Source organism: Protomyctophum bolini, assembly GCF_963924005.1.
Source record: "Protomyctophum bolini genome assembly, chromosome: 16".
Classification (NCBI taxonomy): domain Eukaryota; kingdom Metazoa; phylum Chordata; class Actinopteri; order Myctophiformes; family Myctophidae; genus Protomyctophum; species Protomyctophum bolini.
The window spans coordinates 16,744,991-16,764,068 of NC_137877.1; the positions used below are offsets into that span (position 1 = coordinate 16,744,991).

The 19,078-nt window shown below is 40.5% G+C and overlaps 2 protein-coding genes across 3 annotated transcripts; one reads left to right on the top strand and one right to left on the bottom strand.

Annotated features, from left to right (window-relative positions):
- Positions 1 to 70: 70 nt before the first annotated feature.
- LOC308330753 (uncharacterized protein) lies at positions 71 to 3,553 on the bottom strand. Its single transcript, XM_080785749.1, has 8 exons — positions 3,494 to 3,553; positions 3,021 to 3,285; positions 2,724 to 2,855; positions 2,330 to 2,482; positions 2,097 to 2,134; positions 1,711 to 1,999; positions 1,438 to 1,509; positions 71 to 1,329 (listed from the first exon to the last, which is right to left on the bottom strand). Exons 2-8 carry the CDS (start codon positions 3,280 to 3,282, stop codon positions 1,079 to 1,081), a joined length of 1,197 nt encoding a protein of 398 aa, XP_080641875.1. The 5' UTR covers positions 3,283 to 3,285; positions 3,494 to 3,553; the 3' UTR covers positions 71 to 1,078.
- Positions 3,554 to 5,215: 1,662 nt separating this feature from the next.
- LOC308330245 (uncharacterized protein) lies at positions 5,216 to 16,099 on the top strand. 2 transcript variants are annotated; one of them, XM_080785047.1, is made up of 10 exons: positions 5,216 to 5,266; positions 6,656 to 6,809; positions 7,155 to 7,408; positions 8,738 to 8,856; positions 8,974 to 9,117; positions 9,809 to 9,918; positions 10,736 to 10,750; positions 10,796 to 10,940; positions 11,628 to 11,813; positions 15,137 to 16,099. In XM_080785047.1, the coding sequence occupies exons 2-10, from the start codon at positions 6,669 to 6,671 to the stop codon at positions 15,910 to 15,912; spliced, it is 1,890 nt and encodes a 629-aa protein (XP_080641173.1). In that variant the 5' UTR covers positions 5,216 to 5,266; positions 6,656 to 6,668; the 3' UTR covers positions 15,913 to 16,099. The 2 variants fall into 2 exon arrangements, with proteins under 2 accessions (XP_080641173.1, XP_080641172.1); XM_080785046.1 differs by lacking the exon at positions 10,736 to 10,750 and having other exon boundaries at positions 10,781 to 10,940.
- The last annotated feature ends 2,979 nt before the right edge of the window (positions 16,100 to 19,078 follow it).

Here is a 19,078-nt window from a genome sequence, read left to right on the forward strand (position 1 = left end):
AATCTCACACTATTAAGGCAACCGGCCGGTTCCACACGCTGCACAAGGTGCCCTTTTTTTTTCACTTGAACACCTGCCCCTCTAAATGTCTGTGCACGCCACTGATCCTGGACGTGGCAGTATGGATTGGACACAAAAATAATCTTTATCATGATTCAGTTGTCGATCAAAAGGTTCATTACAATATCGGAATGTCACACCATATATAATAATACATTTTTTTCATTACCGTACAAAATGTTTTCCCATATACAAATACAACCTGAGCAGTGCATCAGATGAATACCAGAAATGCTCGCCTCAAAACAGTCGCATCGGACGTTAATCCGGCGGAACGGGCTCTACCTGTTATTCCTAAACGTAACCTCAGTAAACTATGCCTAAATGGTTAAACCTAACCTTATTCCCAATCCTAAACTTAATTTCAGTAAAACTATGTCTGAACCTATTAAAACATCAGTAAAACAAATAGACGGGTGTGTTTTAAGGCGAGCTTTCCGGTTACCCATTAGATAATGCAATAAATAAAAATGTAAAATGTCCTTCACATGACAAAAATAAAAACATTAAATATCTCAACAACTCAATACTAGAGGTAATGCCTAGTGGTGCATATAATGAGGCCTGCATCACAATGGTTTACAGTATGGTCCCATATAGAATATGTTATTGTACATTATTCCATGGGTAGGGTACTACTACTTACAATCTTACTGTACATGTCAATCAATATATAGCTTAAAAGCGTCTGCCTCCATAGAGACATACAGTACAGCGGAGGCAAAACTGCGGTCTGCTGAGAAATTCTCCAACTTATCCAGTCAGACCTGTATTCTCACTGAGAAGGACTGACTGGATCAGTTGGAGTGTGTGTGTGTGTGTGTGTGTGTGTGTGTGTGTGTGTGTGTGTGTGTGTGTGTGTGTGTGTGTGTGTGAGCGTGCATGCGATCGTTGTCATATCATATCAGCTATAGAAGCTGTATGTCATACAGCTTTTATAGCTGTATGACATACATATGTCATACAGTGACTGTATTTCATACAGTGTATGATATATCCCTGAATTAATCGGGAGGTTTTATCCCAGTAATTCCTTCATGACATCATGTTGATGTTCGAGTAGGGCGTTGAACAGGACTTCTGCTAATGCCTTGCTGCTCACACTGACGAGGATCTTTCTCATGCGTGCCGGGTCTGTGTTCTCAGCACTGATTTTGGCGGCCAATTCAGCATGGAACCCTCCACTTATCAGATCATCAACGATGGACTCCACATTCTTGACGTTTTGGACCAAAGACCCCCGGTTCTTGATGAAGAAATCCATTTTGTCTTTACACAAAACAAAGGATAACATACTGCAATAAATAAGATGTCACAAGAGGGTAAGTTTAAAGAGAAATGGTTATATATGGATCTTGTGAAGAGAATCATCTGTACCTAGAACAGAAAGGCTGTTTGTGATCTTTGGCTCAGGTGGTCCTGTGGATGTGATCTTTGGCTCAGGTGGTCCTGTGGATGAGAGAAGTGAAAGCCTTCATTGCAGTGTGATGGATACATTAAATTATCTAATTTACATTAACTATTTCCAGACATCAAAGTAGTAGCTGTTGATCCTTGGTGGTGGGGAGTGGGGGATACAAAATACAATTAAGTCATACAAAGAAGTCATTACCACCACCCGGCACAAATAATCAGCCCTTTTTTATATACCTGGCAGCGCAAAAGAAGGATTCCATTCCTTGAGTTGTGGATAAGTGTCGAGAATCTCTCTTTTTTGTAGAAGTTCGAGGAATTGAGATGCTTGTCGCTCCCCTCTATTAATCATTGTATCAATAAGTTGAATACAAGCATCTTCTGGCTGTGCTGTGTTCTTCAGTTGTTTATAAACTCTTCCATCAATAACTCCTTCAGCTTGTGCATGCTGTAGAATGTGGAGATCTGAGCTGAGCCACTCGACAAGCTTCACCTTGTTGGCGACCAATATGTCCACAGACGAGCCCTATAGAAATGAGAAGCAGGTATTTATTCTTTTTTCAATATGCATCCATTGCAACAATGGAACGTTATTTTGAGTTGCTATTTGCCAGAGTATCTACCTGAGTGGATGCCATAGTTTTCTCTGTATGAAGCACAGCTGACAAGCAAAGAAGAAATGTAATCTTTCCTCAGTTGTGATTATGAATGATGTTACAAATGTGTGCATGTACATAATAAATGCGTTTCATGTATGCATACTGATGAGCTTGTGCGCATACATATGTACGGCATAAATACATGAATACATTACATGATAATGTCTGGTAAGAGGTGTAGAAAAGATGATAGTTACCTGCAGGGTAAACCATCTGGGCTTGTTGCAGGGTATTCACCACCACTGACAAGTCAATGTCCCCAGCAACATCGACATCTGTCAATGAATCTGCACTTGCAATACTGCTGTTGAATGCACTGCATTGTGCTAGAGGTTGTCCAGCAGTCCCGCCTGTCAGAAACGGAGTGAAAATAGGACAATAAAACTATTATCTGTGGGGAAACTCAGCTTTGTTGTACATTCATTACGTACCATTCTAACCTGGAATCCAGACTCATTTGCGCCATTCGGCGGATTGCTTTTTTATCACAAACGCTTAACAAGAACTTCAGTCTGGAATCCAGGCTATAGTACCATCCTGCTGTATATAGATATAGATTGATGTCTCATAACAATATATACTCATACTCACCATGCTGAGCAGGCGTTCCTGGGATGGTATTTACTTTTACTGACATATTCAAGTTCTTTGCTTTGATACCGGTAAATTGACGGGCGGAAGCAATACTCCCATCATCAGCCAGGGCTGTTTGTCTTGGTGATCCTAAAAAGGGCAAAAGAGCAGCAAATTATTATATTAGGCCTACTATAACTGATGAATGTCAAATTAGCCCATGGCCCCACTAAGGTCACTTTAGTTAAATCTGGCTTTAACTAGCAACCCAATAAGAGTCCCACAAAGCAGCAATGAGTGAGACTGACTTTGTACCTTTCTTATTGAAAAAGTGTTGTAGTTCTGGATAGTGACCCTGCTGCTTCAACAGAATGTCATAGAATTTCTGACATTTGCTGTCTCCATCATCGATGATCATCTTCAAAAGAAGTGTAATTTTCTCCAAAGGAACATCTTGCTTCTGCAGCATCTTATCCTGCCTTGCAGATAAGATGTCCTCGCATGGTTCAATGATGTGATCAGGATCGCTTGAAAGCCACTTGCAAAGTTGGTCCTGCATTGACTTCAGATTCTCCATATTCTGGGGGGAAAAAATTAAAATACTGTATTGTATGGTATTATGAGACTTCTAAGACACAATAAATAAATAAAAAGCAAACAATGAAACGCATTTAAAACATATCTGTTCAGAGATATGTTTTAAACTAAGTATGTGTCATGTCACATGTTTTACATGGTTACCACAACTCAAAGCGAAGTTGTTTCACATTTCATTGTTTAGGAAGTACCTCCAAAAGGGGAAATGTGAAACAGGCATTCTTGTGTAATCTGTGCACGGTCAAATCATATGTAATTGTAGAATTTTAGTCAAGGCGGTCTTTAGGAATTGTTGCTCATGTCAGAGCTGTGCACCCAAGATCATAAAGTTCTTTGAGATTCTGATAAAACAGGAACTTTTGGACTACATGCGTGTGCATGCACGCACACACACACACACACACACACTCAATTAATTTTGTCAAGAAGGTGAAAACCTTTTTCTTACATATTAAGCTTGCATTGCAACCTGTCGTAGCTTCTAGATTGGCTATTTTAATTTTTGAAAAATTGAAAGGCTTTCACTTTCTCTTTTGACGTCAACTAGTCTCAACACAAACCTTTTCTATACTTTTACAACCATGTAACAATAGGATATGGATGTGTCTACACGATTCTGTCAATGGAGAATGATATATGATAAAATAATGAAAATAATTATAGTGTGTGTGTGTGTATATAGGCAATAGGCCTGCAATACAACCACACACACTCAAGTCGAGTGTTTAAACGTCACATTTAAAAGAGTCAGAACAGAAAATGGCTTACCTTAGACTTTAAGATTTCACAGACACAATATTCAAAGTGACATAATACTGTAAGTGTAAGCTTAACCAAAATGTTGAAATAAAGTTTCCAGTGGGAGGATCATGCAGCCTTTTAGCTGCAGATGTGTGGGTGTCACTTGTGGCTCCTTCGGCTGTGCGTATTGTAGTAATACCACTGTCTGCTCCTCCTCTTGTATTCTTCACCCTCCCTTTTACTCTTATCTTTTCTTATATTTTGCCCTTTGACCAGCCCTGCCTGCCCATCCATGCATTGGCCTTCAGGACCTTTACAATTTCACATGCAGATTGACATTTAGCCAAAATCATTGTGGGGTTGCATGCTCAGACATAAATGAGATGCATTTTTGACTTGAGAGCATTTTTTCTTTATTTCATAAGTAAAGTGTATGATGTGAACATCATGCAGTTCCCTTTTACGTTGTATGGATTGGTCTCTAGTGCTCTCTGGTGGACTTGGTGGTGCATTGCTGAGCTGACAGATTGAAGCAGTGGTTTTCAACCAGTGGTTTCCAGGTGGTCACCAGCTAAATGATGGAGAGTTGGTAACCAAACGGACCCTTGGCCTTGTTATAGAATATAGACCTTTAAAATGTATAATGAAAAAAAAAAGGGGAAAAGGGGGGTAAAAGAAAAAGAAAGACAGAGTGTAGGGCGCCTGCACACAACACCATGCGTTGATGCCATGTGTGCACACATGTGCAGGCACCCATCACCACGTCCATACAAAAACATAGTACAATACAGATAAAATTTCAGCTTTTACAGAGGCCAGTTCCGAATGGAGTGGAATAAAGTGGAGACGTTTAGCAATGTTGCTCATTCCACGGACGCGTGCACTGGTCATGACAAGCTGTACCTCGTTGTAAAGGTGACTAATCAATGATTAAAATGATGTAAAACACAATATTATTAAAGTGGAGAAATAATGGACCAAAGTTAAGTTTCCGGTCCCTCACGGAGCACGGTCCCCTCACGGAGCACGGCCCGCTCACGGAGCACGGCCCGCTCACGGAGCACGTCTCGTCTGCGAGACTGCAGCTGGGTGCTATTGGATGTTTTTGACCGCACTGTAGCTTTAAAATAGCAACCCTCGCGAGAATCTCGCGGGTGCCTGACCTTTGATGATGACGTCACTTGCTTAATATCTGGCTGGCTGCTTCGAGAGGAAATCAAAAGGTACTTTTATGCTTTTCTAAGGAATTTAAGAGATTGAAAATAGCGCCTTTTTGAAACGTGGATATTAAGTTAATAACGCGCCCGGCGCTCTTAATTGTTTAAGCTTTTAATATGGACGGTCTCGTCTGTATTTATTTTACTCTAAAACAAAAACAAACAAACCAAACAACAGTCGCCCAACCTTTGAAATAAGAGCACAATGTTACGTGCGCTTGTTGTTTTGTTGTTGCAGTATCTCGTTATTTAATTTAACATTACACTTTACCGTTTCACGCCATTCAATCACACTGGGATCTGTGATGAATAGAATAATAAGCTAATGTTAGCATTGTGTTAAACATTAATGTGTGCGTGTGGGTGTGTGTGTGTGCGCGCGCGTGTGGTGGTATGGGTACAGTACTACAGTTCAAACGAAAGTACAGGTCAATACAAAAACTGCTACGAGGATAAAACCAGAAAAAGCACCAAGACTTGTTTACATCAGGGTCCTCCATAATCAATTCATCAGAACATTAAAAACATACAAATATACGCTTCTATGCAAAAAAAAAGAAATAATCATAGACAGTTAAAGAAATAAAAAGGGACTTCAAAATGTACTGTAGAGTACTTCATTATGTAGACTAGAGTTTGTAGACTGTCTCATTTCATAGAAAAAAGAAGAAAAAAATAGTAGATCTACAAGCTCAATGCATATCGTTTTGATCTAAATTAACTTGTATATCAGCTATTGTCAAATGCCCAAAATGGAGCTCTGGTCCATAGCCCTAATGCCGTTGCTGCCGTCGCATTAGAGCTATGGGACTTTTAATGAACAGCCTCTCGACTTTTGCTAAAATAAAAATAACGTTTTCACTACTCACCAATACAAAGACTGTAGGACCACTGTTTTCATTGTGGGCCTATTTAGGCCTATATATATATATATATATATATATATATATATATATATATATATACACAGCTATTGTCGATGTGGTCCTGCAATGTTGCCAGTGTTTGATTCTTGTCTTCTTGTCTTTGCATTACCTACCTTGAGCAGGGCCTGGCTGTAAACAAGTTCTTGATCTTAGACCAGTTACCCTGGGTAAACATAGTACCTTTCCTTACCATCATACCATGTAGCATTTGTTTGAATTGTAAAGCTGGATTAGTTTTTATTTTTAAATTGACCTCTCTCTTTCGATGAATTGAGTATGGAGGACCCCAATGGAAACAAGCCATAGGCTTTCTTGGGTTTAAATCCTCTTGAACTGTACTTTCCTGTGCTTTTAGGGATAGGATAACAAAACAAAAGTGGCATTTTAGCTTTTAATCGTGCCATGTTATTTTCATATCTTCCTATCCCTAATCGATGTGTGTGCTGTCTTGTGTCTTGCCGCCGCACAGGAAGCAGTGAGTCATGTCACGCGTGGCGAGTCACGGCGTGCTGCTGCTGCAGCGTCTCCACCAGCTGCGTGAGGAGAACATCATGTGTGATGTCACCGTGGCCGTGAGGGACGCAGAGTTCCGCGCGCACCGCAACGTCTTGGCCGCCTTCAGCGTAAGTCTGCATGTAAGAAAAGCAATATATATAAGCGATATATTATTCGATAATGTTGTTGAATACCTCGATAACGATATGTAATTTTTTTTTGCAGTATATAGTTTTAATTAATTCAATATATCATGAGGGGATACTGGGATATAAACAGAACATGTTCAGTTGAGAGGGGCGGGGACGAGCAGCTGTGCTCAACTTGATTTATACTTCGATTGGGATTGCTCAATCGGCAAATAGACATAATTATATGGCATTATTTTACCTCTGTAATGCCGTCTCTCACAATATGTATATATCTCGCATGATGATGGCTCGATCAAGGAACATTTTCAATATATCTTGCAGCCTTACTTCAGCGTCTACTTCAGCACCCAGACCGGCGACAAGGGTCAGGAGGTCATGAGCCTGGACCATGACAAGGTCAAGGGTCAAGGGGTCATGAGCCTGGATCCGGTCAAGGGTCAAGGGGTCATGAGCCTGGACCCCGACAAAGTCAAGGGTCAAGGGGTCATGAGCCTGGACCCTGACAAGGTCAGCCGCTACGCCCTGGAGAAGCTGCTGGAGTTCATCTACACCGGGGAGATGAACAGCCTCGTCAGGTAACAGGGTCATCAAACGTCATTTGGGTCATCAAACCTTGTATTCACATCACAATCTAGTGTTCCACCTTAAATTCAGTTAGTTTATATGCATATTGTCACCAACACTGAATTGTTTTTGGAGATTCATCTGATTTTATCGCAATAGATCTGTGTCCAATCTGCATGATGCGTGTTATAATTTAGATACGAATTTTATTGTATGCAACCATTCATTTATTAACCACTTCCAACGTGGCATCGCTATTATGGGAATGTTATTATAGGCAAATATTTTCAAAAATCTTCTCTCCCACCCCCTTGGCTTGGCGACTGGTTGAGAGCTTGTAGATCCACTATTTTAGAAATGGGGCTGTATAATATCTTATTTTTACCACCCCCTATTTTTCTCTGAAATGACGCCTCTGTCAGGTTTAGAATGAGCATGCGAGAGAGAGTATGTGCATGTCGTGTACATGCACTGGTCCTCAGACTTATTCATGTCAAGGAACCCCAAAGGAATTGACACATACATTATTAGCCTGCAGACCTCCATTTGAAAAAGCCAATAATTTATTTTTATTTTTTTCCAATCCAATTGGATCCCCAATTTGATATGCACTAAGCCACACACCCCCATTTGATGCCATTCTGATCTCCGAGGCCCCAATCTAAGCTGTATGGTATCACAAGTGTTAATGTAACCCCCTCAAGGACCCCTGGGGGTCCCCACCCAGACCCCACTTTGAGAACGACTGGTGTACTGTACAGGATTATATTATGTGAATTGTGAACCACACTGAGTTAATTATATCCAGTTTATTGGTGAGTGTTTTGATTGAGTAGGAAGAAATTAAAATGTATTTTGTTGTCAATCTTCCGACATGGGGTTGTTGTAGCCTGATCATCGTTAGTGGGCGGGGTCTATGGCCTGGATCCAGGCTAGGGTTGTTCTTTGCATTTGTATAATCTGCCTCAGGTCTCAATAGTTTAATTTAGTAGTTGATGCTCAAGTGTCCTTGAGCAAGTCTCTAATTGCTCCCAATGTGCAGGTTGGTGCCTTGCATGGTTTCCTGACTTTCGTGTGTGTGTGTGTGTGTGTGTGTGTGTGTGTGTGTGTGTGTGTGTGTGTGTGTGTGTGTGTGTGTGTGTGTGTGTGTGTGTGTGTGTGTGTGTGTGTGTGTGTGTGTGTGTGTGTGTGTGTGTGTGTGTGTGTGTGTGTGTGTGTGTGTGTGTGTGTGTGTGTGTGTGTGTGTGTGTGTGTGTGTGTGTGTGTGTGTGTGTGTGTGTGTGTGTGTGTGTGTGTGTGTGTGTGTGTGTGTAAATGCACCATTTACCATGTTGTTTCAGTGACAACTTGGCTACGGTGCGTAGTGCAGCCGTGTTTCTCGGGATGGTAGAGGCTACGCAATATCTGTCGGAAAGCCCCAAACACACGAAGCCGAGCAACGGGTCCAAGTCTGAGCTGGGTACGGATACAATTATTACTAATCGCCATTATTTGAGATGAACACGATTATTTTGCATACATGTCGTAATCTTTTACACGTTTTACAAATCGTTGTATATTTTCAAACTTTTTCCAGAAATAGCTGATCTACAAGCTTACAACACGTCACTTCATAATCGTGACACTGCCCTAGATGCAGAAGAGGGAGTGGTGGAAGAAGAGGAGGTCGCAGACGTGGAGGAAGACAAAGAGTGGGAGGAGGCGGAGGCAGCAGAGCAAGGTGAGAATAGTTTGGGATTTTTCATTCTAGTTTAGTTTTAGTTCGTTTTGACACATTTTCTTCTAATTCAGTTGCTTTTAACCAGTTACATGCCGCCATCTGGTGTCTAAACTCGGCAGTGGTGCCAGATTTCACCTCTAAACTACAAAACTTGGACAGCTGTGAACTCTTTTGTTGAACCGGAAGAAGTTGTGTGATGAGTCATAGCTTCTAACCAGACAGTGGCCTTGTGGTTAGAGTGTCCGCCCTGAAACTGGGAGGTCGGGGTTCAATCCCCAGCCGGGTCATACCAAAGACTGTAAAATGGCCCCAATGCCTCCCTGTTTGGCACTTAGCATCAATGGGTTGGATTGGGGGGTCAAATCAACTAATCAAATGATTCTAGAGGGTGGCACGGCTGCGGCTCACCGCTCCAAGAGATGGGTCAAATGTGTAGTACAAATTTCATGTGACAAATTGTACGACTTTGACTTTACTCGGTGAAGTCTTCTCTCAGTGTAAACAATGGTTTTCTACTGGCGAGGTTGGATTAAAGTATTATTAAGCTCTAAACAGCATACATTAGCACAATCTGAGTCCTATAAATGCTTCGGTTATATTTTTTATTTTTAGTTCAGTTAACGAAAATGTTTTCTTTCTTTTTTTTCCTTCGTTATTTTGTAAATTTTGGTTAACTATAATAACCTTGCAGCGGATGGCGAAGAGGGTTGGAGCGCCATGGATCTGAGCGTGAACTCCGACTTGACGCAGAGGGGCGAGCATGACCGTGAGGATCTGGACGAGACGGGCAAAGGGAAGAAGGTATTAAAATATTGTATGATTCATTATTCTGCAATTGGTTTTTAAACTCCTCTCAAAAACGTTGTGGCTGTGTATGGATCTTCTACATGCTTACACTGAGTGTAAATAAAATGAATAAAGTATAAAAATGGCCAATATGTGTTTTCTTTTTTCCTCCACTAAGCAACTCAGAACGAGAGTGAATGCCAACCGAACAATATGGCAGGGGATTTGGGCAATTATTAGTTATTTTTGTTATTTTGGGGGGGGGGGGGGGGGGGGGGTGGATACCCACGGCACGCTTGTACCACGAATGCCTGTTCCTTACAAGCTGTACCTTGTAAAGGTGGCTAATCAATGATAAAAAGGACATAAATTACCATATACTAACTGCTATTATTAAAGGGGAGAAATGTTAAGTTGGCAAACTTTTTGTGAGGAGTTTAACTTATTTTAAGTAAGAAGGGTACTAGGCAGGCACTATAAGCTAAATCTTCAGCCTACATCTTCAGTTTTTAGCTGTCTTTATTGAACGAAAAGGCTGAACACTCATTTATTAAACTAATAGGTTTCGTCTTGGAAAGGTCTTTTAAGAAAGGACACTTTGAAACATTGGTATTCATTTCATATATTCTCCTGTATCATGGCTATGAGTGTGTGTGTGTGTGTGTGTGTGTGTGTGTGTGTGTGTGTCCTTTTCTTGTCTTTTAGACTTATTTACCAAGGTTAGCAGCACCTCATCAATACTGGTGTGTGCCCTCCTCCTGTTTGTTTGCCTGCCTATTTGTACATGGCTCATGACCAAAATAAACTGTAATTATAATTATTACTAACTAAGGTGCTGCCGTGCGAGGTGTGATAAATAATCTATAACTAACTAAAGGTGCTGACGTGTGAGGTGTGCGGCCTGTCGTTCACTGAGACCTGCAACCTGCGGAGACACATGAAGACCCACAGTGAGATAAAGCCCTTCCAGTGCGTCTTCTGCTCCAAGAGCTTCCGTCAGAGCAATCAGCTCAAGGCCCACATGCGCATACACACAGGTAAGACCCACATGTGCATACACACAGGTAAGACCCACCTGCACATACACACGGGTGTCTACGTCCCAGACTCTTCTCCCTTCTGGCTCCAAAACTGGAATGAACATGCAGACCCACTCCCAATCTTCTGCTGTAGTCTGTAAACCCACGTCTTCAGACTCTATCTTAGCCTGTAGCACTTACCGTAGCACTTGCACTAGCCTCGATGACCTTACAGATGTATGCAAAGGCTCAATTTATGTAATTTAGATAGCATTTTATGAATACATACTGTAGCACTCTATAGTGCAGGGTTCCCCAATTAATTTTCCTCAAGGGCCATATTTTGACTAGGGTACCAGGCTGGGGGCTGAGTCTGCACGCGCAAGGTCGAGGTCTTGCCCTGAAAATTAATTTTCTGGGCAAGACCCCATTTGAAAAGGATGCCCAGTTTGACGTTGCATAGGCTACTGACCCCCATTTAATGCCATTTATATCTGGGACCCCAGAATTCTGGAAATTCTTCCAGGGGCCACAAGGGGTGCTCTGCGGGCCGCCTATTGGGGAACCCTGCTATAGTGTATACGCATAGTTTAATTGTACAGATGTTCTATTGTTAGACGGATGTTGGTCTGCGGTGCAACCGCAGGAAAAACTAAAAGAAAGTAAAAACTATGAAATCCATCCTGTTATTCTTCCCTGATGCAGGAGAGAAACCCTACGTGTGTGACGTGTGCGGCCAGGCGTTTGCCCAGTCCAGCACGCTCACCTATCACAAGAGACGACACACCGGAGAGAAGCCCTACCAGTGTGACACCTGTGGCATGTCCTTCTCCGTGTCCTCCACGCTCTTCGCACACGCACGCAGAGTCCATGGATTAAAGTCCTCAGTCGGTGAGAGTCCATGGATTACATTTCTCAGTCGCCACCGCTGATTTCACTCATTTGGATTCCATAGAAGTCTGCATGTCTTCTATGGATGAAAAAATGGGTTGGTGTTCAGTATCGAGAAATAAATCGCGACAGGATGATTAGGCACTGACATCATCCTAATCATGCCTAATCATCCTGAACAGATTTATTTCTCGATAATGAACCAAACTGTTTGTTATCCCACTAATTACACGATTACACAGCTACTTTTAATGCTGTGATTAAACAATCGTTTTCCAGATCTCCCTGCCATGTTTTCACTAACCTTTGAAGAGCCACTGCGCTGACCGCCAAGTTGCTTGTCATGACAATCCACTTTGTAATCGCTTGTCGTAGTGTTAATAGATATTCCAAAGTGGTGATCACAACAACAGAACGGAGAAGAAATGCGCGCGATGCACAGCCACAGCCGCCATTGTAATGCATTGGCCTCAATTTCCCATAATAAATTCCTTGCGCACGGTAATGAAAGTATTCCATAAGTGTTGCACCGTGCAAACACGGTCGCCTCGGAAAACATGGAAGTGTTGTGACTTCCTTGTTAGTTATGACGGGTTAAACAACAATAAATACACCATGTTGGTCAATAAGGCTGCGCTCACAGTCACACATTCCAAACACAATGTTTTGTTCTGGGGGGGCAAAACAGCTCGCAATTCATTTTCAATGGGAGTCATGTGGTTTTGACCAGATTGTCTTGCTCGATGGGGGGGAGAGGGGCAAAACAGAGCCATCGAGCAAGACGGTCTTGTCAAAACCTTGGCTCCTTGTTTATGGTTTGCGTTAAGAACATACTGCCGTGTCATACTGTACGATTGTTTCTACAAGCTCACAGCGCTTTGTGAGCTTGTAGATCTGAAGTGGTTAAACTGATTTATATATATTTGTATAATATTAACTCATTTTGCTCCCTCAGTTTGGTTTAGCTGCACTCCCCAACCTAACCCCTCGATTTTGAAATTTTAAATCGAATAGTCATAAAAAAAAGCGGCCGCTTTTCGTCCGCGAGACGGCCCATTTTGGTCTGTGAGCCATGCTCGCGCCTCGCAGCACCTCACAACGCCGCCTCCCCTCTCCCCCTCACTCGTGGTAACAACAAGGAAGTCAACAGAACAGCTGCAGCTTGCAGTCATGGTCATGCCGCCACAAAAGAAATCTAAAGTGTGGTTGCATTTTAGAATATGCCAAGACAACAAAGAACAAGTAGTGTGTCAAATATGTGACAAGAAATTGGCGTATCACAAGTCCACGACGAGTTTGAAAAATCCTTGGAACAAGTATTATAATAAACGAAACGTGCTTCGGAGGCGAAACATAATACCCCATGGCTAATGTAAGGTTAGATTGTTATCATTATGTTTTAGGTGCATGCGATAAATCTGGATGGTTCATCTGTAGCCTACTGTAATTCTGCAAACTGTTAATACATATTTCAATCAATCAAACTCACAGCAGCAATTGCGAGGCGCACGCATGCGGCTCGCGGAGAAAAGGAGGAATTGAGTTATTAAACACAATAGTATCAGTGCAACACTATACAGAAAATATGAACAGAGGCATTACTTCTCTTAACATAACAAAAACAAAACTCACAGCCGCATTTGCGAGGCGGAGCAAAGGAGGAATTTTGTTATTATACACAATAGTATCAGTGCAACACTATACAGAAAAATGAACAGAGGCATTACTTCTCTTAACATGAGTAAACGGAAACAAAGTGCAGCATTACTTCTTTTTTTATATATATAAATAAAACAAAGTGCAGGCCTGTGTGCTCACTGTGCTGTGCCTTCATTTGAGGCTAAATACCATATAACGAAATAAAACAAATGGCATTCTTGAATGAACACAAATAAAAAGACAAAGTATAATTAAAAACTAAAGAAAACAATAAGTAGGCTTAGGCTACTGAGCTTGCCTTTAGTTATAGGCATTGATTGACACAATGACGACTGTCACTCTACTCACTGCTGTTGGTTTGTTTCCGTTATGTTATAAGAGAAGTAATGCCTCTGTTCATATTTTCTGTATAGTGTTGCACTGATACTATTGTGTTTAATTCCTCCTTTGCTCCGCGAGCCGCATGTGTGCGCCTCGCAGTTGCTGCTGTGAGTTTGATTGATTTAAATATGTATTAACAGTTTGCAGAATTACAGTAGGCTACATTTCAAGCACAAACTAAATACAAAGACTGTTAACTGTGAGTGGACGACCCAATTAAGCATTAGGCCTACACTGGTTTACAAGAGGGTCCCCTGCATGTTCAATTAATCAAAAGTAATAAGGCCTCGATTAAATTATGCTTTATTTATGGCAAGAGGAGAAGAAAAAATAAAGAGTTCATTCATGTTACGGTCGGGTGGTGCTTTTTTTTGGTGTTTTCACATCTGAGTTTCAATCGGAAGAGAAGCTAAATCCCTACATTTTCTGGATTATATATATTTTTTATTTGAGAGGTAATGCCTGTGTCAGGCAGTTGACTTGTTACGGTCGGATGTTTTATTAAGCCTAATTATTTGTGCGTCACTGCTTTCATGAAGGCTGCAACAGTCGTTGCTTATTGTTTAAAATAAATGAGACCAATCCAAGCATGCCTTTCTCTCCGCTATATCGTTGTTTAAGCCAAATAGTCACTGCTCGCATCGCGCGTCTTCGCATCAGTTACTATCACAATACAAGTATAGTTTCACCGCTCACTTCACACATTTTTTACACTACAGCCAGGCATCACTGTTACAGAGTTGGATGGAGTTACAGAGGTTTTACCTTTTCTAGTGATATGTTGTTTTTTTTGTGAATTGTTACTAGATGACAGAGATTTCGGAGATGATTGTACCTCCTATAAATTGGCAGAATAGGTTAGGCTAGTACACTGTTTCCAAAGCAGTGGGTCGGGAACAGATGTTTGTGGGTTTATTTATATATTTTTCATTATTTGTCATACATTGTAAAGAAATTCAACCATTTTATCAAATTCAATTAAATTAAAACAAATTCCACAAATGTAACGTTTCAGCTGAAGTGAAATGTAGAAATGCAGATCCACAAGCTCATAAAGTCGTTGCTCCAACAAATTATTCTCCCGCCCACCCGAATCTCTGAAATTCAGAGGTTTGGGTGGGCGATGTCATATGGTAATCTGGACCCAGCCGGACTGAATGGACATCGGTTGTTTGGCTGTAGTACTGTATGCATTTGGCTTAAATGTCATCCAATGAGAAATGCACTGCGATTTGTTTTGCTGATGGTACCCTCTTCTTTCCTCCTCCTGTCTCCATGTGAAGAGGTTTCCCCTGAACAAGAGAGGTGGAGTGCCAGCCTGGTCCAGGAGGAAGCACAAACTCCACAGATTAAAGAGGAACAGGAAGAAGTGGTGGTTGTTGTCCAGGAGGAGTTGGATCTTCCACAGATTAAACAGGAACCGGAGGAGCTACCTCTAAGACCAGAGGAGACTGGTCCATCAACATTATTACTACAAGTGAAAAGTGAAGACAATCACGGAGAGACAGAGCCTCGAGCCAGCACCTCAACAGAACACATGCAAACACAAGCGTATATACAGTACTGGCAACCATCACAACCAACTACTCATGACCATCTCCTCTCTTCACACTCTACTGAATCCGAAAATCCATATACTTGTACAATTTGTGGCAAAAGCTTTAGTGAAAACAGTAATCTAAGAAGACACATGAGGACTCATACAGGGGAGAAGCCCTACACGTGTGCATTTTGTGGAAAAGGCTGTAGTCAAATGTCTGAACTACAAACACACATGAGAATTCATACAGGGGAAAAGCCCTTTATCTGTCCAGTTTGTGGTAAAGGCTGTAGTGAAAGGGGTTCTCTAAAAAAGCACATGAGGGCTCATACAGGGGAAAGGCCCTTTATTTGTAATGTTTGTGGCAAAGGATTTGGTCAAACGGGTAATCTGAAAACGCACATGAGGATTCATACGGGGGAAAAGCCCTTTATTTGTAACGTTTGTGGCAAAGAATTTGTTCAAAAGGGGAGTCTAAAATCACACATGAGGACTCATAAAGGGGTGGAAAACCTTTAGTTGTAGTTTGTGGCAAATGCTTTGCTCAAACTTATAGGAAACAATTATTTCAGATAAGAAGATGGTAGTTGCTGCGCTGATACACGGAGACACAGAACATGTCCCAAACACTGCAGTAAACTTGTTTGATTAAGCATAACGTGCCACCGAAATAAGCTCATAGCTTATCAATACTGTACCTAAACATTGTGGGCACCTCAGTGTTTGTTTGGCCATTAAAAACAAACATGGGTGATTGTAATGGACATATTGTAAAAGTTTGTACTTTATTCCCAATAGGTGAATTTTTTTTAATTTGTTTTTTAAAATAAAAACATATTTGAGAATGTTTTAAAAAATACTATAGCACGCCGTTTTTCATAATTTGAGGATTTGAAAAAACAAGACAAATCACTCTGAGACCATGGGCTCTAGTAGCCAGCTGGCTAATAAGCCAGACTCAAATCACACTGTCGTGTGGCAGGCACTTTTTTTTGCCAACGGCTGATTCGGTCTGGCTTATGGCCATGGTCTCAGACGACATACTATGCCGTTTAAAAAAAAAAAGACAAAAATAACTCAAACTACAAAACATTTCAAAGTAAAAAGATCCAGCATGTGTCTCCACAGTAAGCTGAATTATAAAAAGTATGAATGGAGTTTCTAGGTGAAAGTCATTTTTTTGGCGTGCAATATCTGCCATTGAACCCTGTTATAAATTTCTCAAATTTGAAAGCACTATATTTCTAAAACTATGAAACATTTCAAAGATTCCTTTTCAGGCAAACATGTCAACCGTAAGATGAACCTAAATAGTTTTGAATGGTCCAGGTATTAACTTATAGGCCTAATTAGTTTTTATCTTCAAAATAAAATTGAGAAAACAAAATATCTAGTTTTATTTTTAAACCTAAAATGAAACGACAGAACACAGGCCTGTTTTTCGTTATTCTGAATGTCTTTAAACATTGGAAATCAGTGCCTGTTTGGTCAGGGGACCTTAGTATAATTGGCTTATTTCAATCTGAATCCAACATGTAAAAAGACATTTGATATTCTTTCCTTTTTTTGTTCAAAATTGACAAATTGTGAAAACTAATCGAAAAATCACAAAAAGTGGTCAAGGTACCGTAGTATAATTATGTATGTTCAATTTAATCCAGCAAACAGAAATTCTCTATGTTTTCCTTTTTTGTTTAGAATACTATAGCACGCCGTTTTTCATTTTTGAGGATTTGAAAAAAATGAAAAAAACGATCGTTTTCCGCAATTACCTTTTCCGCAATTCCGCAATTTGACAAAAACGATGGGTTATAGCCCATGTTTTTTGAAATTTTGAAAAAAATAGTTATCCTCGTTTCTCATCATTTTGGACCATGGGCTATAGCCCATATCGTACGGCATACTATAGCGCGCCGTTTTTCATCATTTTTGAGGATTTGAAAAAAATGACGAAATGACAAAAACAATGGGTTATAGCCCATGTTTTTTGAAATTTTGAAAAAAAAAGTTAGCCTCGTTTCTCATCATTTTGGACCGTGGGCTATAGCCCATATCGTACGGCATACTATAGCGCGCAGTTTTTCATCATTTTTGAAGATTTGAAAAAAATGACGAAATGACAAAAACGATGGGTTATAGCCCATGTTTTTTGAAAATTTGAAAAAAAAAGTTAGCCTCGTTTCTCATCATTTTGGACCATGGGCTATAGCCCATATCGTACGGCATACTATAGCGCGCCGTTTTTCATCATTTTTGAGGATTTGAAAAAAATGACGAAATGACAAAAACGATGGGTTATAGCCCATGTTTTTTGAAATTTTGAAAAAAAAGAGTTAGCCTCGTTTCTCATCATTTTGGAACGTGGGCTATAGCCCATATCGTACGGCATACTATAGCGCGCCGTTTTTCATCATTTTTGAGGATTTGAAAAAAATGACGAAATGACAAAAACGATGGGTTATAGCCCATGTTTTTTGAAATTTTGAAAAAAAAGAGTTAGCCTCTTTTCTCATCATTTTGGACCGTGGGCTATAGCCCATATCGTACGGCATACTATAGCGCGCCGTTTTTCATCATTTTTGAGGATTTGAAAAAAATGACGAAATGACAAAAACGATGGGTTATAGCCCATGTTTTTTGAAAATTTGAAAAAAAAAGTTAGCCTCGTTTCTCATCATTTTGGACCATGGGCTATAGCCCATATCGTACGGCATACTATAGCGCGCCGTTTTTCATCATTTTTGAGGATTTGAAAAAAATGACGAAATGACAAAAACGATGGGTTATAGCCCATGTTTTTTGAAATTTTGAAAAAAAAGAGTTAGCCTCGTTTCTCATCATTTTGGAACGTGGGCTATAGCCCATATCGTACGGCATACTATAGCGCGCAGTTTTTCATCATTTTTGAAGATTTGAAAAAAATGACGAAATGACAAAAACGATGGGTTATAGCCCATGTTTTTTGAAAATTTGAAAAAAAAAGTTAGCCTCGTTTCTCATCATTTTGGACCATGGGCTATAGCCCATATCGTACGGCATACTATAGCGCGCCGTTTTTCATCATTTTTGAGGATTTGAAAAAAATGACGAAATGACAAAAACGATGGGTTATAGCCCATGTTTTTTGAAATTTTGAAAAAAAAGAGTTAGCCTCGTTTCTCATCATTTTGGAACGTGGGCTATAGCCCATATCGTACGGCATACTATAGCGCGCCGTTTTTCATCATTTTTGAGGATTTGAAAAAAATGACGAAATGACAAAAACGATGGGTTATAGCCCATGTTTTTTGAAATTTTGAAAAAAAAAGAGTTAGCCTCTTTTCTCATCATTTTGGACCGTGGGCTATAGCCCATATCGTACGGCATACTATAGCGCGCCGTTTTTCATCATTTTTGAGGATTTGAAAAAAATGACGAAATGACAAAAACGATGGGTTATAGCCCATGTTTTTTGAAAATTTGAAAAAAAAAGTTAGCCTCGTTTCTCATCATTTTGGACCATGGGCTATAGCCCATATCGTACGGCATACTATAGCGCGCCGTTTTTCATCATTTTTGAGGATTTGAAAAAAATGACGAAATGACAAAAACGATGGGTTATAGCCCATGTTTTTTGAAATTTTGAAAAAAAAGAGTTAGCCTCGTTTCTCATCATTTTGGAACGTGGGCTATAGCCCATATCGTA